We start from the raw sequence: 27,267 nt of genomic DNA, 5'->3' as shown, positions 1-27,267 counted from the left end.
AATGTCCTTCTTAAGATATGGTGACCAGAACGGTACAGAGTACTCCAAATGTGGCTGCAACATCATTTTGTATAAGGGCTTTATAATATTAGCAGTTTTATTTTCAAACCGCTTCCTAAGGATTCTGAGCACAGAACTAGCCTTTTTCATAGCTGCCGCACAGTGAGTTAACACTTTCACCAATGTAAAGCTTCACCAATGTTCAGCTTTTAAGGCTTAGGGTTTCCCCCCAGTTAAAAATGCACAAACATTTTGAGTTTTAAGAAAGTAAAATCCTTCTCCCATTAATAAAACTACCACACAGTCCCAGGTTTAATCCCTGGCATCTCCAGTTAGGGCAGGAAAAGAACCATGCCTGAAATCCTGAGCTGCAGCCAGTTACAGCAGACTATAATGAACTGGATAAACCAGTGCTCTGATTCAGTAGAAGAAAGCTTCATACTCACCAACATTTCATTGGCAAAACACCTTCCTCAAAGAAACATAAGAACTCCCTTGCTGACAGGCCCACCCCAAAAGGGGACACACACACACACACACACACACACACACACACACACACACACACCTCAATGTAGCACAATTTAGATGGCTTTAAGAGAATCAGACAAATTCATAGAGGAAGAGAGGTCTGTCAATAGCTGTCCTTCAAATATACACTGTAATCTCAAGAAATTACTCAAATTCTCTTTCATACGTGAGCAAATACACATTCCTCATAAAGAAAGCATAAAGATCACCTTGCCAAAAGGTCTATCCAAGAAGAAAATGCAAGTTGCAAGCAATCTAGACAAATATATATTTACCATCAATCTGATTTCAAACCATAATATGAAAATACCTCTGTTCTTTAGGATTTAAAGATGAGCAAGCACATGAAGGGCAAGGGGGAAAGACAACTTTAAAAACAATTCCCCATGATCCGTGTTATAAATCTTATTGTGATGTAAATGTATAAGAAAAGATCATAAAATTGAGTGTTTTTGATGGGGGAGGAGGGGGGAATTGCTTAATTTTCAGTTTTGCAGTCTGTAACCCTTTGCAAGGAGTGAAATAAGGTGGGAATTTTATTCCACTGCAAACTTATATAAAAATAGACTATCTATATATTTATTTCTCCTAGGCGTACCCATCGCTAATCCCATGCATGGCAGGTCTCGCGAGACTAGCGACGGGATGCGGAGAAATAATGGAGGTGGCGGCGGGCCTGACCACCGGGGTGAGGAGGTAATGGCGGCAGACCCAGCTGCCGGGGTAAAGAGGTGGTGGTGGGCCCGGCCCAGCCCAGCCGCTGAGGTGAGGAGGCGGCAGTGGCGGGCCCGGCCACCAGGGTGAGGGAGAGGAGGCAATGGTGCTGCCAGGATGAGGAGGCAGCAGCAGGCCTGGCCGGCTGGCGGAATGAGGAGGCGACAGCAGGAGGGGATAGGCCATCTTGAAAGCCAGCCAGAAACCACAGGCGGTGGTGGGGAGTGAGCTGAGTGGGCATCAGAGACGCAGATGTTCTGCTTCCAGCCCAGCTAGTATGTAAATAATGTGTATATAAGCTGCTGCTATAAGAATAGAGCAAAAGTTTAATATTTCACCACCACCTTTTCTGTGGAGGGACATTTTATTATCATTTATTTATTTGGTTTCTATACCGTCCTTCCAAAAATGGCTCAGGGCAGTTTACATTAAAACAAAACTAAAACCAATTAACTATTAACATCAAAAACTTCAAAAACAACATAAAACCATTATTTAAACAATTAAAACAGTTTTTAAAACACTGAAATACCAGGCCAAACCTTTACGTTTTAAAAACAGTTAAAAAAACCCTGGAAGGGCAGGCCAAACAGATAGGTCTTAAGGGCTCTCCTGAAAGCCAATAATGAACTCAGATTACGGATTTCTGCCAGGGGTGCATTACACAGCCCAGGAACAGCTACAGAGAAGGCCTGCCTCTGAGTTGCCACCATGTGTGTTGGTGGTAACTGAAGACGAACCTTCTCAGATGACCTTAAGATGCAGGGGGATTGTGCAGAAGAAGGCGCTCTCTAAAGTAACTAGGACCTAAGCCGTTTAGGGCTTTAAAGGTAATAACCTGCACTTTGTATTTTGCCCGGAAACATATTGGCAGCCAGTGCAACTGTTTCAAAACAGGCATAATATGGTCTCCTCGGGTTGCCCCAGAGACCAATCTGGCTGCCACATTTTAAACTAACTGAAGTTATGAACTATGTACAAAGGCAGCCCCATGTAAAGCTTATTGCAACAGTCAAGCCTGGAGGTTACCAGGTGCCAAAATTTTCTCAAACATTTTGCTATGTGAGCTACTTTTTAAAAAGCTGTATACATATATCGATAATAATAGTAAAGCAAATGAGAAGAAAACACAGAGAGAGAGAGAGAAAGAGAGAGACTAGATTTGCCCTGCTAACAGAGCAAATAGGCACCCTTTTAAAGTAGTGATTCTCTTTATTTAGCAGGGGTAGAGCAACTGGCCTTATTCATCTCCAGCACAGCATCCCTCCAGTGGCTGTTGCTAGTGTCTATCTTATATTTCTTTTTTCGATGGTGAGCCTTTTGGGGATAGGGGTCCATTTTCTTTCTTTCTGTATCTATATAATTAATTCTCTTAGCCGGCATGCGTGTCGAGGATTTGGTGGCGGAACTCTCGTGACACGAGGCCCGGCCGAGTGAGGAGGGAAAAGGAGAGGGGGAAGAAAGTGGCGGCGGCGGACGGGCGGAGGAGGGGGAGAGAGAAAAGCAGCAGCGGCGGGCGGGGGAGAGAAAAGTGGCGGCGGGCGGGTGGAGGGGGGAGAGAAAAGCAGTGGCGGGCGGGAGGATGGGGAGAGAGAAAAGTGGCGGCAGCAGCAGGCGGACGGGAGGGAGAAAAAACTGGTGGCAGCGGGGCCCTTCTTAGCTGCCCGGTGAGGCTCTGTGTGGGGGGAGGAACGGGAGGGGGTAAGGCTAGAGAGCGCGAGGCTGGAGGGAAGGGGAAGAGTGGAGAGACCGGGGCAGGAGGGAGACGGAGGGGGAAACAGCCGGCCCCAAAGCGCTGCACAGATGCTATGTGCGGGGTCAGCTAGTATCTATGTAAACTGCTTTGGGAACTTTTGTTGAAAAGCAGTATATAAATATTCATTGTATTCATAAAACCAGCAAACAAGTTAGGATTCAGTCCATAGAGACACATGTGGTAGGAAAGGCGGCGGCGGGGGGTGGGGGGAGAGAGAGAGAGAGAGAGCACTTTCGAACTAACAAACCATCTAGGATTCTTTCTCCCACCCTACGCCAGAGGCAGAACTGTCAGCCATTTGGAGGCAGGAAACAATCTTCTCATTCCTTTTGCTATGTAAACCGCTTATGGGGGAAAATATAATAATAGGAAAGCAAAAGCACAAGGCCGGGGGTGGGTGGGGAGGAAACACAGAGATCAGATTAAAACTAACAAGCAAGCTAGTATTTACTCCAACCCCCACCGAGTGGGATCACACATAACATGGAACGTCCTTGCAAAGTTGGTAACTGACTTGACTATGACCATCTAAACCCATGCCAAGGCAGGAACTGGAGGTTTACTCAGGGCCTCAAACCTAGAAGGGTAACCAGGGTTTGAAGCTGGTGTGCCAAACCAAGTGCTGCTCTCCCTGAAGCATGTGCTACGTCTGAACCCATGCTCTTCATTAACTTCTGGTTTGTTTCAGGCCAGCCCGTCCCCTTTGCCATCAGGACCAATGGCTGCAAGGTGGCTCGCGTAGGGAAGGCTTGTCTGTTGAAAGGCAGTGCAAAGCAAGCTCGGACAGCATAGAGGACCTCACTGGGAGGCTTGGACAGGGGGTGTATTTCTAGCTCAACGTGGCTATTTCCACAAACTGAGATAGGTGATTGTAACTGAGATAAGTGATCATCCGCAATGCCAGCCTCTCCATATCGAAGGCTGGGGGAACTTCAGTTCCTTGATGTGTGTGAACACACCCAGAGGAGCACATGCCATAGAAAAGCAGAAGGGTGGGTGGTGGGGAGAGACCAATTTTGCAAAACCCAGGATGAGAGAGAGAGAGAGGAGAGAGAGGAGGCACAGGGAAAAGAATTTTAAAACACCAGGCCACTTTAGCCAAAGCAGAGTTAGGATTCTTTCTCTCTCTCCTTCCTGCAACTTGAAAGCAATGGGGGGGGGGGAACTTCTCGCTCTTCCCAAGTGCAAAAAGAGGAAAAGGAAAAGAAAAAAAGAACGAAACAAGAAAAATATCCAGGAGCACAAAAAACAAAAACAAAGCTTCTCTCTCTCTCTCTCACACACACACACACACACACACACACACACACTCACCTCTCTCACAGAAAAGGTTTAGATCTTTTTTCCTTCCCCTGATTGGAAATAATCCAACAGCCAGCTCCTCCCACTCCAAATGCATTCAAATTCTGAGCGGGGAGGAACTGAGAGGCGGGCCAAGACGCTGCTGCAGCTTGTAGGCTGAAAGCAGCAGGGAACCAAGCAGCCCTCAGAGTTTTGCTGAAGCTCTCCGAAGCGCTCCCCGTCCCTCTCAAGGAAAACAGTAGAGGAGCTGGTGCTAGCTCAGCCAAGTGGTGTAACTGAGTGGGGGCGGGGGGGGGGGGCGTGTGAAAGCAGGCAGGGGTGCATTCTGCTGCCTCCAAAATAGCCACCTGGGGCAAACACCTCATTACCGAGATACCCCTGCATCAAACCTTTCCTGACACAACAAAACATATTCCCTCATCCTTAGATACAGAACTCTCACTTTCTTAGTGAGGTTAAAACTGGTGCCCTTCAAGTCTGAAGCTAATTCCGTTGAGAGCCACTCTGCTGCAGTGGTCAGTGTGTTAGACTAGGACCAGGGAGACTCAAGTTCAAATCCCCATCCAGCCATGAACCTCACCGGGTGACTCTGGGCCAGTCACATATTTCTCAGCCTAACTTACCTCACAGGGTTGTTGTGAGGATAAACATAACTATGTACATCACCCTGAGCTCTGCAGAGGAAGAATGGGACATACATGTAAAAATAAAATAAAGAATAAGTAAATGGAATTGATTTTAAATTATATGGACACTTCTCTGAATCATATTTGGATTTTGAAATGAAGGTTAACTCCACCATGCTCAAATGCAAAGTTACGAAGAGATTAGATTACAAAACTTGTTCAGATATAAGCACAAACTTCCATAAAATAACACATCCAGGGGAAAGTATATGAAAAGAAATATGTCACTGATTTCCACACATCTACTAATCCCAAATGAATGATGCATCAGTGAAGCTGCTTCCACACTGGAAGTGCTGCAGAGACATTAGTCCTATTCAGACATTATGCTGTGCATGCGTACAGGTGTCTGTACTCATGTACATGCTTTTGTGTGGATAGCTGTGAAACCTTTAAAAGTAAATCTGGGTTCAAGCCCCCTCAAAGGCAGGGTACAGATCAGTGTTCCCTCTAAGGCGTGCGCACGCTCACAAGTTTTTTTTATGTCAGCTCAGTAAATTTTAGATCCCCCTCAGGTTGAATCAGGAAGGCCCCACTCTGAATGCATGTGCGCAGACACTGCCTTGATACGGCCACCCAGAACAAAACTCATTCCACACACAGATGAAAAAAATTAGAAAGAACACTAATACAGCTACACTACATGCATTGAACAGAATGTGCAAACAACTGTATGTGTGTACACATTTGTACATGCGTACACTGTACACTCAAGGCCAAGTTGAAGACAGATCATCCTGGAGAGAATCTATCTAAGTGGCCGCTAAGAATCAGACACCAACTTGACAGCACTTAATCAATCAATCACACTGTTCACAGACTGTGCATGCACTGAACGTGATGTTTGAATAAAGCAGGGCTGCACAACTTCAGCCCTCCAGTTGTTGTTGGACTACAACTCCCATCAATTCCAGCCACAGTGAACAATAGTCAAAGATGGTGGGAATTACAGTCAACATCTGCAGGAGGGCCATAGTTTTATAGCCCTGGAACAGAACTATTGATTTTTTGCAATCAGTTGTAAGTGGAATTAAAACAGAGGTTACACACATAAACACACACAATGTAGCACTCTATCATCCAGTTTGTGCCAATCCCCAAGGCCAAGAAGATGGAAAAGCCTTGCTGGATCAGGCCCATCTAGTCCAGCATTCTGTCTCCCACAGTGACCCACCAGATCCTGACACCAAATCCCAAAGAAACAAGATGGTTCCCTGTCTCAAAAGGGCTCACAATCTTTAAAAAACAAACAAACAAACAAACAAACAAACAAACAAACAAACAAACAGAGACACCAGCAACAGCCACTGGAAGGATGCCATGTTGGGGTGCACAGGGACTCAGTTACTCTCCCACAGCTAAATATTACCACTTTAAGAGATGCCTCTTTGCTCAGTTAGCAGGGGCTGATTTCACTAAATATGAAATTAAGTCTGTCACCATTTATACCAGGAAGTGGAACATAGGAAGCTGCCTTATACAGAGTCAGACCATTATCCATTTAACTCAGTGTAGCTCTACAGTACACTGACTGGCAGCAGCTCTCCAAAGTTTCAGGAAGGACTCTCTCCCAGCCCTACCTGGAGATGCCAGGGACTGAACCTGGGACCTTCTGCATACAAGCATGCAGATGCTCCTCCACTGCATTATGGCCCCATCCCCTAAGGGGAATATATTACAATATTCACATGTAGTCGCCCATCTAAATGTGTGGATCAGAAGTGTTTGAGTTTTTTTGTTTTGTTTAATGTGGGGTTACACTCCCCTTAAAAGATCCGGTACGTAGTCTGGGAGTCATCCTGGATCCCAAACTCACCCTGGTTTTTCAGGTTGGCCAGGAGTGCTTTTTATCAGCTTCGGCTGATATGCCAGATATATGTCCATTTCTGGAGATAAATGACCTTGAAACAGTGGTACATATGCTGGTAGCCACCCAATGGCTCAGCGAGGAAGTAACTTGCCTAGGGAGTAAGAGGTTGCTGGTTTGAATCCCCGCTGGTATGTTTCCCAGACTATGGGAAACACCTATATCAGGCAGCAGCAATATAGGAAGATGCTGAAAGGCATCATCTTATACCATGTGGGAGATGGCGATGGTAAGGTAAAGGTGAAGTGTGCTGTCGAGTCAATTTTGACTCCTGGTTCCCACAGAGCCCTGTGGTTTTCTTTGGTAGAATACAGGAAGGGTTTACCATTGCCTCCTCCAGCACAGCCTGAGATGATGCCTTTCAGAATCTTCCTATATCACTGCTGCCTGATATAATGTTTCCCATAGTCTGGGAAACATACCAGTGGGGATTCGAACCAGCAACCTTCTGCTTGTTAGTCAAGCATTTCCCTGCTGCGCCACTTATGGTGGCCAGGGCAATGGTAATCCCCTCCTGTATTCTACCAAAGAAAACCACATGGCTCTGTGGTCACCAGGAGTCGACACCAACTCGGTAGGACAACAACTTACATATGCTGGTAACCCTCTAGGTTTGACTACTGTAATGTAGCCTACACAGGGCTGCCTTTGAAGATAGTCCAGAAACTATAACTGGTACAGAATGTGGCTGCCAGACTGGTCTTTAGTTTTACTCGAAGGGATCATATAACACCTATTTTGAAAGAATTGCACGGGCTGCTGCTGTGTTTCTGAATGAAACACAAAGTGCTGGTTATTACCTATATAGCCCTCAATGGCTTGGGTCCAGGGTACTTAAGAGAACGCCTTCTCTGTTGTGAACCCTGTCGCCGATTAAGATCAACTGGAGAGGTCCAGTTACTGTTGCCACTGACTTGTTTAGTGGTGACTCGGGACCGGGCCTTTTCTGTGGCTGCCCTGGGGTTCTGGAATACACTCGCTGCTGAAATAATAGCATCTCCTTCTCTGATTGTTTTTAGGAAGACCCTGAAGACATATCTGTTTTCCCAGGCTTTTAATTAAAATCTAAATGTTAATGTTTTTTATTCATCAAGATTGTTTTTACCTGTTTTATGAATTTTAACTCTTTTATATTTTTATATTTGTTATGTTTTAACTTGTACACCACCTGGAGATTTCTATATCAGGCGGAATAGAAATACGATGAAAAAAACTATTGTGCAGGTTGTGTGCAAACAGTTGCTTTGGGGGTAAATAGCTGCTTCGGGGGCAATTTTTGGTACAATAACAGCACAGGAGGAAAGTGTTACTCCCCCCGCACGCACACACACACACCCCACAGTCCTGAGAAGAACTGCCCTCTGCACTAGCAGCAGCGGTTTTTGAACATAAAATGGTTATCTCCAGTCCGCTTCTGGGCCGGTTCTGACGATATAGCCCAACAGACGTGATTATGAATTATGATTAAGATTAGAGCCTCTGGATGGGGCGGGTTTATAAATGTAATAAATAAATATGAAGGGAACATGCTGAAAGAGTGCAATGCCCTCCTGGCACACATACCCCTTTATCATGTGGGGAGGCTGTTCATCCAAACATTTAAACAAGTATCTGGAACCTAAGGATGTGCCAGAAGCACGGTTCGAGTACTTGTAAGGAAATGCAAAAGGGAACTTTAAGAGAAAGGAGATCAGGGGCTTACCTGCTCTCTGCCGCTCCTTCCAACTTCCTGCTGGGGCGGCGCGCATCCCAAAAACTCCCATGCGGACGTCATGTGCATTTCCTTACAAGTGCTCTGCACTTCGGACACATCCCTGCTAGGGTGTATGTATAGGGGTCCTTCAGGGCCCCTACACACACACACACACACACACACACATTGAAGAAGCATACTGGAAGTGTGTCAGGACGTCTGTGCTCTTGGCATGTTGTCTTCACAATCACAAGTGCCAGGGCTGTTTTGTCAAAACTAACCCACTGTCTACAAGTCTTGGAGAACACCACAATTAGCCTCGTGGAATAGAGATTCTGAAAAGGTGGGGAAGGAGTTACTACCATCCGAAGATGGGACTTTATTCTTTGAGGGTTAAGCGCCCTCTCCAACCACAACCTAATTTGGTTTTGACTTGATACTTGGCACAACACTCAAAATTGATCTACATTTTCGCTAGTATAAAATACTACCTTTCATTCTGTTCTCAGAAGTAAGGGGCCTGCGTGCCTCAATCAGAGTTATGGATGGAATATAATAACTGCTAAATTTTATATGTTCTAAAATGGGGTTGGGGGAGACACACACATTCTTCTTTGTCCCAGAGGCCTAGCGTGCCTTCTAGAATAAGAGGTTGGCATTCAGATTAAATTACTCAGTAGTACTATTCAGGAGTTACTCTAAAGAACTATTACATTTCAATAATAAAATGAGTATTTTTTATTATTAATAATAAATAAATGTAGTCAGGATATCAGCCAGAGTCGAGCAACCTTGTAAATCTGCATTAACTCTTGCTCCACTCCAAGACGGTTAATCTGCAGACTTTATACGGCTCCTAGAGCACGCCTTGTTTCCTGCTGCCCGTCCCCCCTTTTTGCTTTAATTGACCCCCCCCGCCCCCACTTTTGCTTTAATGAACTTCCAGAATGAAGCATTCTGGAGAACTCAAAAGCCTGCTATAGACGTTGTGTCATTTTGGTTGGTCCAAGAAAAGGTTTTACAATAGGAGTTCTCAAACTTGGGTCCCCAGATGTTGCTGGATTACAATTCCCACCATCCCAAGCCACAATGGCAACGGATAATGGGAGTTGTAGTCTAACATCTGGGGATCCAAGTTTGAGAACCCCCGTTTTACTAGATTGTAGCAGGTGAGGAAAACTTAGGCTGAGAGAAAGACTAGCCCAATATTACGTTTGCGTAAAAAATCGGGAGGGAGAGACAAGAAAACGTAGAAAGAGCGGCAGCCTGCTCCAAAGCGGCTTTACTCCGAAGTTTTGTTTATAAAATAAAAGCTTTTTTTTTTTTTTAAAGAAGTCCACTAAATTCAATGGCACTTACTTCCAAGTAAGCGTGCATAAGATGACTCTTGCAATCCAATCCTGTTCAGCGGAACTCAGTGGGACCTACTTCCGAGTAAGCCTGGATAGGATCGAGGCTAAAAAACTGCAAGGGATAATTTTTCTCCCCAAAAAACAATTTCTGGCCCAGCAGGCGCTGGATGCAACCAGCCAGAAACAATCAATGGCCAAACACATCCAACCCTCGCTCCATCCATGCGCTTAGGCAGCCGAGTGGGGGGGGTTGGATTGCACTGCAAAAGGGATCGATCTCTCTGGCTCGATCACATGGTGGGAAGCGGAAAACAAAGAACGGACTGCACGAGCCCTCCCCAATGAACGACATGTAGGGGGGGGGATGGGGGAGAGCAGAGCAGGCGGGATACGATGTAATTGCATTTGCTAAAAGAGAGAGGCGGGGGGACCAAACCTTTTTGGAAATCGTGATGGCAGCGGAGGAGTCTCTGTAAGAACTGCTGGGGCAGAAAAGCAAAGGAAAAAAAAGAATCGGCAGCATTCGAGGGATCGGCTGGGCAGGGAAGCAACTGAGGATTTCGCTTCTGAAAGGATTCGTGGTGAGGGAGGCTTTCGTGCTGGGGAGGGAGGAGGAGGCTTATGGAGCCCGCACCCACCGGATCTTCTGGCGTGTGCGAGACTTGCACCGCGATCCCGTGCAGAGCTGCAGCGCAGTTCTAAGCGTGTTTCCTCAGAAGTCAGTCCCTTTTTGTTCAATAGGGCTTCTTCCTCCCTGGCAACTTTCTAACATCCAAGCGAGGGGAAAATAAAAGCATGGAATAAATGCATCCTTTATCCCTAATTCTTTACTTACCCTAACAGACGAAACAGTTACAGAGTTCTCTTTTTCCCACCCCCTGTCCATGGGTTGAACCTTGTGGAAGCAGACCTTGCCCGCCTCTTCTTTTACACTAAAATCCCAGCAAGCTTCTTCAAACAAAGGGGGTTACCTCCCCCATGAATCAGACCCCTCCCCTTTTCTTTCCTTAGGTTCAGTCATTTTGCAGGAAATGCTAGAAAGTTCACTTGCCAGAACTTTCTGAATCTTCCTGGGGTAGCAGGTACCATTGAATAACAATAGGCAAGGAGAATTTGCATATTAATAGACATGCACATACTTATTTCACCACAGTAGTCCCATCTGGGAAGATGGTTTAGATTAACCTCTGAGCGTAACTAGAGTAGAGAGAATGTATTTCTTGACAAAACTAAGAATATGCAAAGATTACCTGTGGGGTGAAGAACAATTTCATCACACTGTGTCTTTTTTAAGATTTATATTTCTATCACCAACTAGAAAAATAGCTCTGTTCAATTCAACAACTTGTCCCCTTCTAACTGAGCAAAGAGTGGTGATTCTCTTTATTTAGCAGGGGGAGCGAAACTGACCATATCGATCCCCAGCACAGCATCCCTCCTGTGGCTGTTGCTGATGTCTATCTTATGTTTCTTTTTCAGATTGTGAGCACCTAGGGGACAGGGAGGGAGCCATTTTATTTATTTATTTAGATCTGTGTAAACCGCTTTGCAAACTTGTTGTTGAAAAGCGGTATATAAATATTTGTTGTATTTGTTGTCCAAATGCATCACAGGAAACTGGGCCCGAGAATCACTCCTCCGTTTTCATATTGATTCTGGATTGAATTCACTTATCTTTATTTGTGCACAATGTACAACAACTAAAAATATTTATATATCACTTTCAACATCAGTGCTCAAAGCAGTTTACATAGGGAAATTTGGTTGGTTGGTTGATTAAGATAGTTCTCTTTCCCAAAGGGCTCACAGTCTAAAACTAAATATAAAGTAGACACTAGCAACAGCCACTGGAAGTATATTGTGCTGGGTAGAGACAACTGTTCCCTATCTGCAAAATATAAGAGAATCACCACTTTTTGAAAAGCACCTCTTTTACCAGTTAGCAGTGGGTACTCACTACCACGTGACTGTGTCTTATCCTCTTTGTAGTAGTAGTAGTCCCAGTCCCCAAGCAGGCTTTGCAATTTGCAAACAAGACTTGATGTCCAAACTTTGACAAAGGAAGAATCCTGCATCCCTGATCAAGCTTTGGAGGAAAGGGAAATTCTATCAAAGGTGAGAGAACTATTCTATCTGTGTGAGAGAACTGAAAAGTTAAATACAAAACCATTAGATTTTAGGATGAAACACTGGGATTAGTACAGAACCTAGCCATACACTTCCTGTATCCCAAGAGGCCGGTGTTCTCTTTCCTGACCACTTTTTCTCATATCTTCTTCTTGATCAGAAATTCCTAATGTGATGGAACAAGGAGAGGAGCCTCATATTCCAGATCTCCAGGGATCAGAGGGCACCAAGACTTTTCCAAATGTTACCTCGGGTGAGGATAATCATTGATGCAAGCAGAAAATATTCCATTTCTGTATTTTTCTGTGGAGCATTCTGGTGTCTGATTCTGGATAAGTATTGTGTTGTAAAATTAATTAGTGACATAATGAATGGATATGATACCAATCAAACCAAGCAGTTTTTCAGAGTTGAAATTATCCCTTTTCTGATTACTATATAGCTGTCTTCTCTCATTCCACTATGTATTCAGTCAATGTGTCTAGTGGGAGCTTTTCCATCATTGAAGGATGGAATCAGAATTATTTGCTCTTACCTATGGAGTATGAGAAAAATGTAATATGTATGTCTGAATAATCTTCCAGAGAAGCTAGGAAGACAGAACTTTGCATAGCTTATTTACTTGGTAGGCCTGTGTGTCTGAATGTCCGATTTCTTCCGCCCTTGGTCTGAGCTGGGTATTGGGCTAGATACAGAGATTCTCAGCCTTGGGTCCCCAGATGTTATTGGACTTCAGCTCCCATAATCCTCAGCCCCAATGGCCTTTGGTTGGGGATTATGGGAGTTGAAGTGCATCAACATTTGGGGACCCAAGGTTGAGAACCCCTGGACTAGAAGACCACCAAGGTTCTTTCTGAAAATAATGTTGTTTTTTAATTTGCCGTGATGTACTATATTGATAGGAGAAATGTTTGATCAACAGTGACACACCTAAAGCAAACATCAGCGAAAATAGTTCAGGTAATGGAACAGAGCTCATACAAAGCCATTCAATAGTAGTGGTTGAACCAAGGATTGGGAAGAGCTGGGTTCAAATCCCTACTTGACTGTGAAGCTCACTAGATGACTTTAGGCCAGTCACATTCTCTCTCAGCGTAACCTCCTTCACAAGATTGTTGTGAGGAGGAACTCCTTGAAGGGAGGGCAGAATAAAATTCTAGGATATGCTCAGAAACTAGACAACCTTCACCGCCACCTGTATGGCTCCTGATTGGAATATCAGTCCTTACATCCTCCTCGTACATCTTTCTCTCAATCAGGTTTTCCTAATGTGAAAGAAGAAGAAGAGGAGGAAGAACAGCTGCGGGTACCAAATCACCAGGGCTGTGAGGGAAGCGAGACCATCCCAGGTGCTCAGTCAGGTATGGGATAGGTTTGTTTAATTCAGAGTGAATAGATAATTACTGTAGAATAAGTGGACAATCCATATTTACAAAATTGCACATCTTTTTTTCTCAGAGTCTCCAGAACTGAGCATTCTGAGAGCCAGTTCAGATGCTATTCTGCCAGCTGAACTCTTGCAAATAACAGTTTACACAAATTATCTGCTTGTATGAACTGCATAATTTCAGAAGCGATCATAAGCAGGGGTTCCCAGCCTGTGGTACTCCAGATGTTGCTGAACTACAACTCCCATCATCCACAACCACAATAAATTGTAGCTGAGGATGGTGGAAGTTGTAGTTCATCAACATCTGGAACATCTCTTTTTTGGGACAGGAAACCATCTTGCTCCATTATTAAAACAGCAATGTTTGGAATTATGGTTTTATGTTTTTATAGTTTTTGATTTTAACAGTTGATTGATTTTAGGTTTTTTTAAATGTAAACTGCCCTGAGCCATTTTTGGAAGGGCGGTATAGAAATGAAATGAAATGAAATAAAATATGGCAATAATAATCCTGACCTACCTCACAGGTTGTTATTCAGATGCCATCAATATAATATATGTGAGGAGCTTTGCACAGTCAAAAAGTACTATACAAATCCTCTGAGCTCTTTTTCATTATCAGGGTTCCCTGATGTGAAGATAAAGGTGAAGGAGGAGGAGGACCCGTGGCTTCCAGATCATCAGGTTTTTGAAGAAAACAAGTCACTCCTAACTGCTGATTCAGGTGAGGGACGTGCTCAAGTAATCGCACTGTCTGGATAATTTATTCAGAATATAGTACAGACTTTTGTTTTTGAACATCACCCTTAAGTCACACTTTGCACGTTTTCCCAGGATTCCAGTGTGTAGCTGTGCTGTCTATTGCAGCAAAAAAACCAGAGCTATTGGTGTTCAGATTATTACTGCCCCTGAACATGGAAGCCTCGTGTAATTTATTATTATTATTGACATTATTATTTAGAACAGACTTTATCCAGCTCCAGTACAGCATTTTGCTACAGGCTGCTGGTGGGGTCTACTTTGTGTCTCTTCAGATTGTGAGTGCTTTTGGGACAGGCAACCATCTTACTCCTTTTTCTCTGTAAACCATGTTCAGAAATTTTTTTGTTGAAAAGCGGTATACAAATATGCTTAATATAAATAAATAATATTTATATACTGCGTTTCAACTAAAAAAATCCTCAAAGCTGTTTACATAGCAAAAGGAATGAGACGGCTGTTCCCTATCTTAAAGGGACTCAGAACCTAAAAGGATCATGAGAGAGGCCCCAGTAACAGCCACTGGAAGGGATTCTGTGCTGGGCTGTATAGAGGGGGAAGTCGCTCTCTCCCTGCTAAATATGAGAGCCACCTCTTGAAAAGGTGCCTCTCTGCCCAGTTAGGGTTTATATCCTGCCTTTCTATGTTAAAACTTTTAAAAAGTATTTTCATTGGTTTTAAATGGTTTTAATTGTTTTTATATTGTTTTTAGCACTGTGTGTTTTTATGTCTTTTTAGTTCCTCTGGATGGAATGGTTTATAAATGAAATAGATAGATAGATAGATTTACTCAAGACAGCTCACAAAATAATACTGCCCCAGGTAAAATAAACCATAGCATATCAAAAAATGCCTTCAAAAATACATTATCAACATCATGGCTAATAGATCAATGCTATGAATTTGTCTAACCTCTTGCTTGATTTATTATTTATTTATTTAGAATATTTATCCCCACCAATACAATATAAAACAATTTACAATATAAAACAATTTTTAAAAAATCAAAGTTAAAAAGTTAAAAGACCAAGCTAAAAAGACCACATTTAAAAGTTACAAATTATAAACGTTTCAAATTAAAAGTTATAACTAGAAAACTAAACACTAAGAAACCTACCGGCGGATAAAGCGTTAAAAAGGCTCTCTAAAAAGATGTCTGTCTGTCTGTCTATATCTCTATCTATCTATCTATCTATCTATCTATCTATCTATCTATCATATTTTTATACCACCTGATATGTCCATCTCTAGGTGGTGTACAAATTTTAATATTAAAAATCACAGATTAAAATACATAAAACACAATAAAAATATAAAGTAAGTTATTAAAATGATTAAAGTTAATTCTGATTAAAAGCTTGTGAGAACAGGAGAGTCTTGAGGGTCTTCCTGAAAATAAACAGAGAAGAAGATGCTCTTATTTCAGCAGGGAGCATATTCCAAAGCCCTTTAGTTGTTTTTTTACAGCCGTTCATGCTTGTGTCACATCTTATGGCAAACATATAAGTTCATTAGGCTGCAATGTGGCAGTGGCTGGAGTAAGCAAGTACTCAATATACTACCATTGCTAAATTCTCCACTCCTAAGCAGTTATTCCTGCCTCCCTTCTCTCTCTGATGGATTTCACTTTCCCAAGCTAGGCAGGGTCTCCTGTCTGTATCCTCCTTTGAATGCAGTGTATTTCAAACTCTGTCTTCTAGCTGATTCCAACTATTCCTCTTCTGCTTGGGCAGGATTTTCAGCTCTCAAATCTGAATTGACTCCCCAGCCACAACAAGGGGAAGAGCCTTGGATTCCGAAGCAAAAGGTCTTGGGTGAAAATGAGGACCCAGATCACAAGTCAGGTGAGGAAACAAGGAAGCCAGCATGCTCAAAACCTTTCCATATTGAGTGGGGGGAACACTAAGGTAGCAGTGACTAACCTGTGGCTCTCCAGCCACTGTTGGACTACAACTCCCATCATCCCCAGCAGCAATTGTAGTTGGGGATGATTGAAGTTGTAGTAAAACAGTGGCTGGAGAGCCTCAGGTTGGCCACCCCAGCACTAAACCTCCCTGAGCCATTTTTGGAAGGGCAGTATAGAAATCAAATTATTATTATTATTATTATTATTTCTTGTTTACACAGTCAGACAGGTGCTATTGACTGGTTTGTTTTATCCAGACATCGAGTCCTTCCCAAGGACCTGGGATGGCTGAATTTTATTGTCAATGTTGTTGCTGTTGTTATAGATATCGTCGCAGAATATAGGCTGTTCCCAGTAAAGCTGCTTTTTGTAATGGGCTAGTGGTGATTTCTGTGGCCCCTATGGTGTTGAGGTGCTCTTCAAGGTCTTTTGGAACTGCACCCAGGGCGCCAATGACCACTGGGATTATTTTGGTCTTCTTCTGCCACAGCCTTTCAATTTCAATTTGTAGATCTTTGTATTTGGTGATTTTTTCTATTTCTTTTTCTTCTATTCTGCTATCCCCTGGTATTGCTATGTCGATTATTTTGACTTGTTTTTCTTTCTTCTCGACTACAGTTATATCTGGTGTATTGTGTGGCAGATGTTTGTCTGTTTGTAGTCGGAAGTCCCATAATATTTTTACATCTTCATTTTCTACCACTTTTTCAATTTTATGGTCCCACCAATTTTTGGTTACAGGTAGCTTGTATTTTTTGCAGATGTTCCAGTGTATCATCCCTGCTACTTTGTCATGCCTTTGTTTGTAGCCAGTCTGTGCAATCTTTTTACAACAGCTGATTAGGTGGTCCACTGTTTCATCCGCTTCTTTACAAAGGCGGCACTTGCTGTTTGTTGTGGATTTTTCGACTCTGGCTCTTACTGCATTTGTTCTTAGTGCCTGTTCTTGTGCAGCCAGTATTAAACCCTCTGTTTCTTTCTTCAAGTAACCATTCTTAAGCCATTGCCAGGTCTTGGTGATGTCTGATTTTCCACTTATATTGTGCAAATATTGACCATGCAGGGGCTTATTTTTCCATTTTTCTGCTCGGTTCTTGACTTTCTTTCTTGTAGGCCTGCTTTCTTTCATTGGTGTTTCTTGTAGGCCTGCTTTCTTTCATTGGTGTTGAATAGTTTCTCGTTCTTGACCATTTTAAGTGCATCTTCTTCACTGTCCTTGATATATTCTTCAAGGACTCTTTTCTCCTCCTCTACTGTTTGATGGACTTGCAGCATTCCTCTTCCACCTGAGCTGCGAGGGAGGTATAGCCTATCTACGTCGCTGCGGGGGTGCAGAGCATGATTGATGGTCATGATTTTCCTGGTCTTACGATCCAGCATTTCTAGCTCTGCCTGGGTCCAGTCTATTATCCCTGCAGTGTATCTGATAACAGGTATAGCCCAGGTGTTTATGGCTTGTATGGTGTTCCCGCCATTGAGTTTGGACTTGAGGATTTTTCTGACTCTCCTGATGTATTCGCTTCCAATTTTTCTTTTAACTTCAGTGTGTGCAGTGTTATCAGCCTGGAGAATGCCCAAGTATTTGTAATGTTCTTTCTCTTCCAGGTTCTTGATCTTGCTTCCATTGGACAGTTCTATTCCTTCTGTTTTTCTTATTTTCCCTCTGTTCGTTATTAATGCAGCACACTTGTCTAGTCCAAACTCCATTGCTATATCGCTACTGAATATACGGACAGTGTTTAGTAGTGATTCGATTTCTGACTGGGACTTTCCATACAACTTCAGATCGTCCATGTACAGCAGATGGTTGATTTTACTGGATGTTTTAGATGTTTGGTATCCGAGGCCTGTTTTGTTGAGTATTTGTGAAAGTGGGGTCATGGCGATTACAAACAACAGAGGGGATAGTGAGTCCCCTTGGAAAATGCCTCTTCTAATGCTAACCTGTCCAAGTGTCTTGCCATTGATTGTTAACTGTGTACTCCACATGCTCATTGCTTTTTTAAATAAATATCTGAATGTTTTTGCTGACACCAGTTGTTTCTAAACATTTTAGTATCCATGTGTGAGGCAATGAATCAAAGGCTTTCTTGTAGTCAATCCATGCAACACTTAGATTGGTTTTTCTTCTCCTGCAATTTTCTAAAATCATTTTGTCAATCAGCAGCTGGTCTTTTGTGCCTCTGGTGTTCGGGCAATTTCCTTTCTGTTCAACTGGAAGCTGTTTGTTAATTAATAAGTGTTGCATGACTTCATCTGCTTTTATTCCAGTTAATAATTTGAACATGGTTGGCAGGCAGGTTATCGGTCTATAATTACTTGGAACTGCACCTTTTGCTGGGTCTTTCATGATGAGATGAGTTTTCCCAGTTGTTAGCCATTGCTCAATATCACCTCCTTGCAAAATGTTTTCACCTCCTTGCAAAATTATTATTATTATTATTATTAATCATATTATTATTATTAGAAATCAAATTATTATTATTACATTATTATATTATTAAAAATAAATAAATAAATAAATAAATAATAAGGTTTCCATGGAAACTCGCTGATATCTACCACTGCTAGCAAACTGGAATATCACTCATTGCTTCCTCTTATATCTCTGTGTTGATCAGGTTTTCCTGATGCGACAGCAAAGGTGGAAGGAAATGAATCTTGCATCTGTAATCTTGAAGGCTCAGAGCAGAGCGAAACGGCCCAAGGATCCTGCTTGGGTCAGTTTGGCTCAGTTAGGCAGTATATAGATGATTAAGAACGGAACTAGATGTGACGTAACGCTTTTCATTAAAAAGAAAGTTTCTGAAAGTGGTTTACATGGTTAAATGCAGCCATGAGGGTCCCCAGATGTTGTAATTAGCTCATTCCCGTCCAGACTGGGGATGCAACATGGAGGCAGAGAGTGCACTATTACTTCTGCACTATTTACTTCTGCACTATTTCCCCTCCTTCAGCCTCAAACTGTTGAGTCCCCAAAGGTACAATTAAAACAAATGGTGCCTTCAAGGATCCATAACAGTGGGCAGGGGAAATGGCAGAGAAGTAAAGGGTTAAATACCCTTTATTATTGTTGTTGTTGTTGTTGTTGTTTTTATACGTTGTTATTGAGACTGTTTTATGAACTGCTTTCAGCAAAAAGGTTTTCAAGCAGTTTACATAGAAAAAAGGAATAAGCTGGTTCCCTGTCTTAAAGGAAGTCTCAGTCTAAATAGAAACACACCAGCAATAGCCAATGGGAGAGGCTCTGTGCTGGGTTGAATAAGGACAGTTGCTCTCCTCCTGCTAATTCTAAGAAAGCCATCACTTTCTTTGCTCTGTAAGCAGAGGTTAGAGTTCCAGTACCAAACAGGTCCCATGCAACAGTTATTCTTTTTCTAAAATAAAATTCAAAACTAGACAACAGTGCATTTAATGTTACATCAGGTTTGTAGGGATGTGCTCCAAACATGATTCAGCATCCGAATCGCAGCACAATTCCTCTAAAATCAAGGGCTTATACATCCCCTTTAACAAGGAGGAGAGCAGGTCCATACCTGTTCCTCCTCCCCTCTCCGCCACTTCCATAATTGCCACGTTCCCCCCAGGTATGATTGTGTACCGGTAGGGTGTCTCTCAGTTGCCCCTACGCAACACTGGCATGCACATGGCCTCCGCATGCACTGCAGCCATTTGTGTGATCCATAAATGGCTCAGCAAATGGCTGATGTTTCTAGCACATTCCTACAAGTTTGGTCTTTGGCCAGAATCCATTTCATAGTTCTGTTTATCGATAGAGAAATACTTTATCTGTTGAAAAAGGCAATGGGACCATAACTCAGAAGGTATCTCCCCTGGCATCTCCGGCTAGGGCTGTGAGAGAGTCCTGCTTGAAACTTTGGAGAGTTGCTACCAGTCAGTGTAGGCAGTACTAACCTAGATGAACCAATGGTCTGACTCAGTAGGCAGCAGCTTCTTATCAGTCATACACTAGTTACTTTTTCTCACATTTTCCCTTGAAACGTTCGGAAGGTAAATGTTCTTGGAAACATGCCAATTGGCTTAAGAAATGTTTTCCTTGCCCCTTACTGTGCAGTTTCTGTCTTATGGAGGAGATAAAAAAAGTTTCACTAAACTTCAAAGGAGTGTTTGCCTTTAATAAGATTCTAGTACATTATTTTGGATTTTCCTTGAAGACTTTGGATTTTCCTTGAAGTCTTTTCCTTGAAGATTTTGGACTTTCTTTGAAGACTTTCTTTTATAAGTAGGGTGTAGCATAAATAAATTTCCCAATGTCTCTGTGGGTATTGGGGTGTTTGGAAACACGGAATGCCCCTTATGTTTTTGGGACCCTATAATGCTATTCTATCAAAATTAATCTTAAAATAAGATGTGGTTAAACAAAATTCTCTGGAGTATCAGTCCTTCACTCTTATTTATTATTTCTCTGTGTAGACTGCCCTGAGCCATTTTTGGAAGGACGGTATAGAAATCAAATAAATAAACAAATAATAAATAAATATACCTCTCTCCTGACCAGAGTTTCCTATTGTGACAGTAAAAGTGGAAGAAGAAGAGGAGCCATGGGTATCAGAACATCAGGGCTACGAGGAAGGTGAGGCCTTCCCGGGAAGGGGAGGGGTTCAGCTCATCAGAAGATGCATGCTTCCTTATGGTTCAAGGTCCTTCGGGCTGTCAGAATCTGGTTCCATCCTTAAGCAAAAACAAACTAATACACAGAAGGCATAAAGACCGAGGCTGGCATCTAGACTAACAAAGTGCTCGTGTAATGAGCAAAGTTGTACTAGCACAAGACGATCAGTGGTGATTTATTTTAAAAAGGAATTACACAATTGCACAAGAGCTCCATTTAAAACAAATGAGATGTGCTGCTGTGCAAGCACAAGCATGCTTGCAATAGTGCAACTCCTGAGATTAAGTTTGTTACAGTCCGAGACCAGAAAACAAGCAGAAACAAGGGGGGGGGGGTGGGAATGCAAAGTTACAGAAAAAACAATACAGCTTATAGTTCACATCACATCCATCTCTCTATATATATCTAAGGCATACCCATTGCTAATCCCATGTGCGGCAGCTCTTGCGAGAGTTCACAAATGAGCTGCTGGCAGGGGGAGAGGAAAGCGGCGGCACTGGACAGGCTTGTGTGGGGAGAAAACAGCTGCAGCAGCTGGGGGAAACGGCAGTTGCAGGCGGGCAAAGGAAACGGCAGCGGGGGGAGAACTAGAGGCGCAGACACTCTGTGCCTGGCCCAGCTAGTTTATATGTTATGGATACACGAAATCAGTCCTCAAAGACCAAGCACTTCATTAGTTAGAATGTCAGCCAGAGACTTTGGAAGACACAAATAAACTTGATCAGTTTATTTAGAGGACTTTGCTGGAGAAGAGTAAGACAAATTGGAGGTAGGAGGAAGGCAAGCCAGGCAGCCTGAAGGTCAAGAGACAGCCTTCTCACCAGAAAGGATTCAGAGTCTACCTGGATTCCCCTGGAGACCTCCACAATTTTCCCAGCAGTCATGAGCTGCAGCTGTTCAGCAAGCAACAGGTTGGGCTAAAGCACTAAAAGAAGGCTAGAAGAATTGAGCTAGCAGACTGTGCCCTTCTCAAATGCATCTTGGAAAGCGTGAGAGAGTCAGACAGACAATTGGTTATTGGTTCTGCCCCAGAACACCACTCTCATCACTTGCTCCTCCTCCCCAGGATTCCCTGGTGTGATAATAAAGGTGGAACCAGAAGGAGAACGATGGGGCTTGGATCTCCAGGCTTCTGAGGAAAGTGCAGCTGTCTCAGGAGTTTTGTCAGGTGAGGGATGCAACCATTATACTTAGTTCTGACACATGGTGCTTAGTGGATACACGGTGGCAACCATCATAACTTGGCATAAAACAGCACGGGTTTATAGTCTTGGGGTTTTTTTTATAGTCTTGGTTTTAATTTTTGTGTGGACCGCCTTGGGTTTGTTTTAATAAAAGGCAGTATACACATTTAACAATAAATAAATAACATGGGTCAGAAAGGATGGCACAGTCTCATAATCTAGAGTCCTTCAGGCTGTCCAGTTCACAACTCATATAGTCTAGGAAGGACCGCAGCTCAGTCAAGAGCACCCACTTTGCATGCCAACAGTCCCAGGTTCAATCCCTGGAGTTGCAATAACGAGCTAGGTGGTTCAAGGATCAGACTCGGTATAAAACAGCTTCCTATGCAGCCTTCCTCTTTATGGGAATGCACAGAAGCCCTATTCACATGTTATGCTGAACATCTGTACAATCTGTGTACAGATCTGAACACGAGTACAGTTATTCACATGTTGAATGCAGCAGTATACTTCCCATCTGTATCTGCATTTCAAGTGGCCTGAATCTAGGTTCACTTTGAAAATGAACACAGATACAGTCATTCACACCCAAACCTGTATGTACGTACAGATGCCTGAACACAGGTATGGCTGAATGAATGAATCTTTATTACCGTCAATGACTCATAACAAAAGCAAGACAATACAACTCGTTTCACAAAATACAGAAAAGGGGGTGGCATTAGTGAACCAATCATGCTAATACCATTTACTCAAACAATTTAGATCTAATCTTGACTGCTGCTGCACAGAATTTAGCCACATTCAGTGTTATACAGTCACGACAGTCTGCTAACAGAAAAGAAACATACCCATCCTCAGTTCTACCAGGGATATTCAATAAAAGAGGGGCAATCAGTTCAGAACGAATATCCTTATAGAATAAACAATATAACAAAACATGAGTCACCGTTTCTACACCTTGGCCACAAGGACAAATCCGATTGTTAATAGGAATTTTCTTATACCTGCCCTCTACTATAGCTGATGGTAATGCATTCCATCATGCAAGGGAGAAGGCTCTTTTCTGGGACTTGGTAACTAAATTGAATAAATATTGTGCGGGTTTTGTATAATTTGTAAAACTACCTAAGAAGTTACCTGCAGAAATTTGTGCAAGCACGGGTATGGCTAAACTCAGACAAGTATCCTGCCAGAAGTTCTTGATAGTTCAGCTTGATTTGCTTTATTCAAATACTTGCACTGGAAAGGAAAATAATAGTTCCCCATGTTTCTGGAACCAGTTTGTGTCAGAGTTTAGAGTATACAAGGCAGCTTTCACACTCACACGTGGAGAGGAGAGCTGGTCTTGTGTTAGCAAGCATGACTTGTCCCCATAGCTAAGCAGGGTCTGCCCTGGTTGCAGATGAATGGGAGACTTGATGTGTGAGCACTGCAAGATATTCCCCTCAGGGGATGGAGCCGCTCTGGGAAGAGCAGAAGGTTCCAAGTTCCCTCCCTGGCAGCATCTCCAAGATAGGGCTGAGAGAGATTCCTGCCTGCAGCCTTGGAGGAGCCGCTGCCAGTCTGTGAAGACAATACTGAGCTAGACAGACCAGTGGTCTGACTCAGTATATGGCAGCTTCCTATGTTCCTATGAGTTTCTAGGGAGCAGTCAACTCGGATAACAATCATTCTCAACTCGGAAGGAAGGTAAGATGAGAAAAGGCTGGATGCAGCAATCTTTGGGGTGGTGAACTGTCTCAGACTAAGCTCCTTCTTTTCAAGTCAAAGAAACAAGCCTGACCAGGACGTACTTATGCAGGACAAGCTTTGTCAGTAGGCTTTATCTGGCCTTTTGGGTATTTAGATGGTTCTTGGGGGCTCTCCTTTGTTTGGAGAGCTCAGTGGTAATGCACAGGCAGAGCCTGTGCCCCCAAATCATACAAAGCTTGACAGTGCCTAGGAGTTAGCTTACTACCCTGTACACAATACGTGTCAAGTTTTTAAACATTACCAAGTTAAGACGGTTTTCATTTGTGGTGTGCAATTTTAACCTGAAAGCATGTCTTTTGTTGGAGACAGTCACCCTTATGCAGATTAGGAATGAGTTTTATTAAAATCAACCATTCTTCATAGCATGCATAACAATTTACATTCAGAGCATGAAAGACAACAAAAGACTACAAAAATTAGAAAAGTTATACATTACATACCAAGAAAAATGCCTAAAGATACAATTAAGATAACACTGAAAAGCTACATATGTTACACGTGTTACATAGGTTGATACATTGCCGTACACCAAGTAACTACCATCCCAACCATCAGAAAGCAAAAAATTAGCAAGCAGTTTGGTTGAAGTCCATATCTACACAGTGCTCCTAAAAGTGATGGGAGGAGGAAGCAGGCCGTCCTACCGTTTCTACTAGTTACTCCACCTTAACTTGGGTGTACACTCCTGTTCAGATAAGGGTTCAGATATGTGACAGTCACATAATATGCTCCCAGACACATTAGGGTTCTCATGATCCTCAGTAGGGTAGGAGATGCATCCTACTGAACTTTGGGGGCTGTGTACACTCCCATTTTGAGATTGTCTGTGAATAAAAAGCGGGGGGGGGGAGGAAGTGCTCATGTGTGAGGTTTGTGCTGGGTAGGGGGGCTTTTTCTTCTACCTCCTTCAAAAGCAGGGTACAGCTACTGGGTAGGATAGAGTCCTATGCAGTGTGCACTTGACACATGATCACTTCCTCCCCCTCCTACCTTAGTTTTCACTCACAGGTGAGATCTCAAAACAGAAGTGCACACAGGTTCCAAACTAGGACGTGTCTCCTACACTATTGAGGATCATGAGACCAGCCCTTGTGGCCGACATCCAAATGAATGCTGCACTAGCAGCATGTACGTTGGACTTGTACAAGGATGTTTTGAGCTTGCATCAGGAGCTTGCATTCTAAGCTAGTGTTGCACTAGCACAAGGTGCACATGTGCAACCTGTGTCACACCTCTTACTGTGAGACACACTCATCCGTTGCACAAGACATTGCTCAACTTGGATCATTTCCCACTTGGCGCAGCTACATGATCTTCTCACAGGAATGCTTCTTTGTGCTAGTGCATCGTAAGTCTGCATGGCAGCCATTTTAACTCTGCAGACTTTTTAAAAAGCTAGCTTAACCTGCACAGAGCATCTGCGCGCTAGTGCCTTATTGCTCTCCTTGCCTGTCCTTTCTTTCTTCCACCCCTCCCCTCTTTTTCTCTCTTTCTTTGCTTGCTCTTCCTCTCTCTTTCCTCCCCTCCTTCCTTCCTTCCTTCCTTTTTTTCCCTCCACCCACCCTGAATTAACAGATCTTGTTCATCTTGCTTCCTCATCTAATTCACACAATTGCAGCCTCTTCCTCCTGAAGGGGCTCTTTCCTCCCTCACCACCCCTCTTTGCAGACCCCTGCCCACTATCCTTTTATATAGAGAGAGATTCCTCTACAATCAAGCACATCTTTGACCAGTAACAGTTACATTCCAACTGACCTTAATCATCACAGGTTCCTCCTCCCTATCTGCATATGGAATCCCCACTGCCCAATCACCATGGTGCTTCTGCTCTCATAGGCTCCTTCTCCCTATCTGCATATGGAATCCCCACTGCCCAATCACCATGATGCTTCTGCTCTGTTACCTCTGGTTGGTAAAGCACTGTATGGGCGAGGCTTGCCACGCACGTCCTTAGCCTTTTATATAGAGAGATAATTTTAAAAACACTGATTTCTTCCTTGCTTCCTTTTGTCACTCTGGGAATTGGTCAGGCTGCCGATCACTGTACAACCCATTACTTTGTTCATATATGGTTAGTATCCTGGTGTTTAAAATGCCTAAGTTTTGCACAGAATTCTTCTTGGTGTCATGGTTCTCTGTTGCTTCATGCAGGTAACGGGTGTGTGAAAGAAGAGGAGACTTTTCTTCCAGGAAACATGAAGCAGGTGGACTACAATAAAGCAGCATTCGTTGTGGCCAAAGGGAATGTCTTCCGGTGCCTGGGGAAGGCTGACCAGTACAGAGCTGAAAGGCAGCAGGGAAGCCATTCAGGGAAGAGAGCTGGAAAGAAACCATACAAATGTTCTTATTATGGAAAAATCTTCATTTGGAGAAAATACTTCCTGGCCCAGGAGAGAACCCATGCAGGAGAGAAACCATATACGTGTTCATTTTGTGGGAAGACCTTCCACGTGAGATCATACCTTCTGGCCCACGAGCGAACCCATACAGGAGAGAAACCACACAAATGCTCGCTTTGCGGGAAAGGCTTCAATGTGAGGTCTTACCTGATTGCCCACTGGAGAACCCACACAGGAGAGAAGCCGCACATATGCTCATTCTGTGGGAAAAGCTTCAGTGGGCGGTCAAATCTTAACAGACACCAAAGAAGCCACACGGGAGAGAAACCATATGCGTGTTCAGTCTGTGGAAGAAGTTTTAGCCATAAAGCACACATGATTAGACACGAGAGAATCCATACAGGAGAGAAACCCTACAAATGTTCACAGTGTTTGAAAAGCTTCAGCCAGAGTTCCACACTCATTGCACATGAGAGGACCCACATGGAGAAGCCCTATAAATGCTCACACTGTGAGAAAAGCTTCAGCCAGAGCACCAAGCTTGCCACACATGAGAGAAGCCACACGGGAGAGAAACCCTATGAGTGTCCCGCCTGTGGGAAAGGCTTTAACCACAGGTCAGATTATATCATACACGAGAGAACCCATACAGGAGACAAACCGTACGCTTGCTCCATCTGTGGGAAAGGATTCAGCGGGAGGTCCAACCTTACTAGACATGAAAGAAGCCACACAGGAGAAAAACCCTACCTGTGCTCAGTTTGTGGCAAAGGCTTCTGCCATAAAGCGCACCTCCTTCGACACGAGAAGATCCACACAGGCGAGAAGCCCTATAAATGCTCGAATTGCGGCGAAAGCTTTAAGCATAGAACAGATCTCATCGGCCACGAGAGAAGTCATTCAGGGGTCAAACAGTATACCTGCACAACCTGTGGGAAAAGCTTAAGTGGGAAATCAAACCTCAACAGACACAAGAGAAGCCATACTGGTGAGAAACCCTATACCTGCTTGGTCTGTAGCAGAAGCTTCAGCCATAAAGCTCACCTGATTAGACACGAGAGAATCCATACAGGAGAGAAACCGTATAAATGCTCACACTGTATGAAAAGTTTCAATCAGAGCTCTACCCTCGTTGCCCATGAGAGAACCCACACAGGAGAGAAACCGTATAAGTCCTGAGTCTGGAAAGTAGCTTTTGTTTAGGTTCAAGTGCTAGTGATTGTGAAGTAATCACGTCTTTTGTCTTTTTAAAATACATACATTGCCTTGGGGA

General features: G+C 43.3%; 2 protein-coding genes across 10 annotated transcripts in view; one reads left to right on the top strand and one right to left on the bottom strand.

The window, feature by feature from the left end:
* The window catches only part of LOC128343059 (uncharacterized), a 16,950-nt gene extending 6,078 nt beyond the window's left edge, over nucleotides 1-10,872 (bottom strand). For 4 of the 9 annotated variants that reach the window (XM_053291518.1, XM_053291513.1, XM_053291522.1 and 1 more), the window contains exon 1: nucleotides 9,909-10,329. The gene's annotated coding sequence lies outside the window, so the exon portion shown is untranslated. The other 5 variants (XM_053291514.1, XM_053291516.1, XM_053291520.1 and 2 more) reach the window with 4 other exon arrangements.
* LOC128343056 (zinc finger protein 883-like) lies at nucleotides 10,354-27,267 on the top strand. Its single transcript, XM_053291506.1, has 9 exons — nucleotides 10,354-10,482; nucleotides 12,189-12,281; nucleotides 13,288-13,389; nucleotides 14,041-14,142; nucleotides 15,911-16,021; nucleotides 18,705-18,803; nucleotides 20,603-20,677; nucleotides 21,783-21,884; nucleotides 25,807-27,267. The coding sequence occupies exons 2-9, from the start codon at nucleotides 12,203-12,205 to the stop codon at nucleotides 27,171-27,173; spliced, it is 2,037 nt and encodes a 678-aa protein (XP_053147481.1). The 5' UTR covers nucleotides 10,354-10,482; nucleotides 12,189-12,202; the 3' UTR covers nucleotides 27,174-27,267.

The sequence above is a fragment of the Hemicordylus capensis genome, chromosome 2 (assembly GCF_027244095.1).
Source record: "Hemicordylus capensis ecotype Gifberg chromosome 2, rHemCap1.1.pri, whole genome shotgun sequence".
Classification (NCBI taxonomy): Eukaryota; Metazoa; Chordata; class Lepidosauria; order Squamata; family Cordylidae; genus Hemicordylus; species Hemicordylus capensis.
Note: the sequence above shows the minus strand (reverse complement) of the source record. Positions and strands in the feature narration are given on the sequence as shown.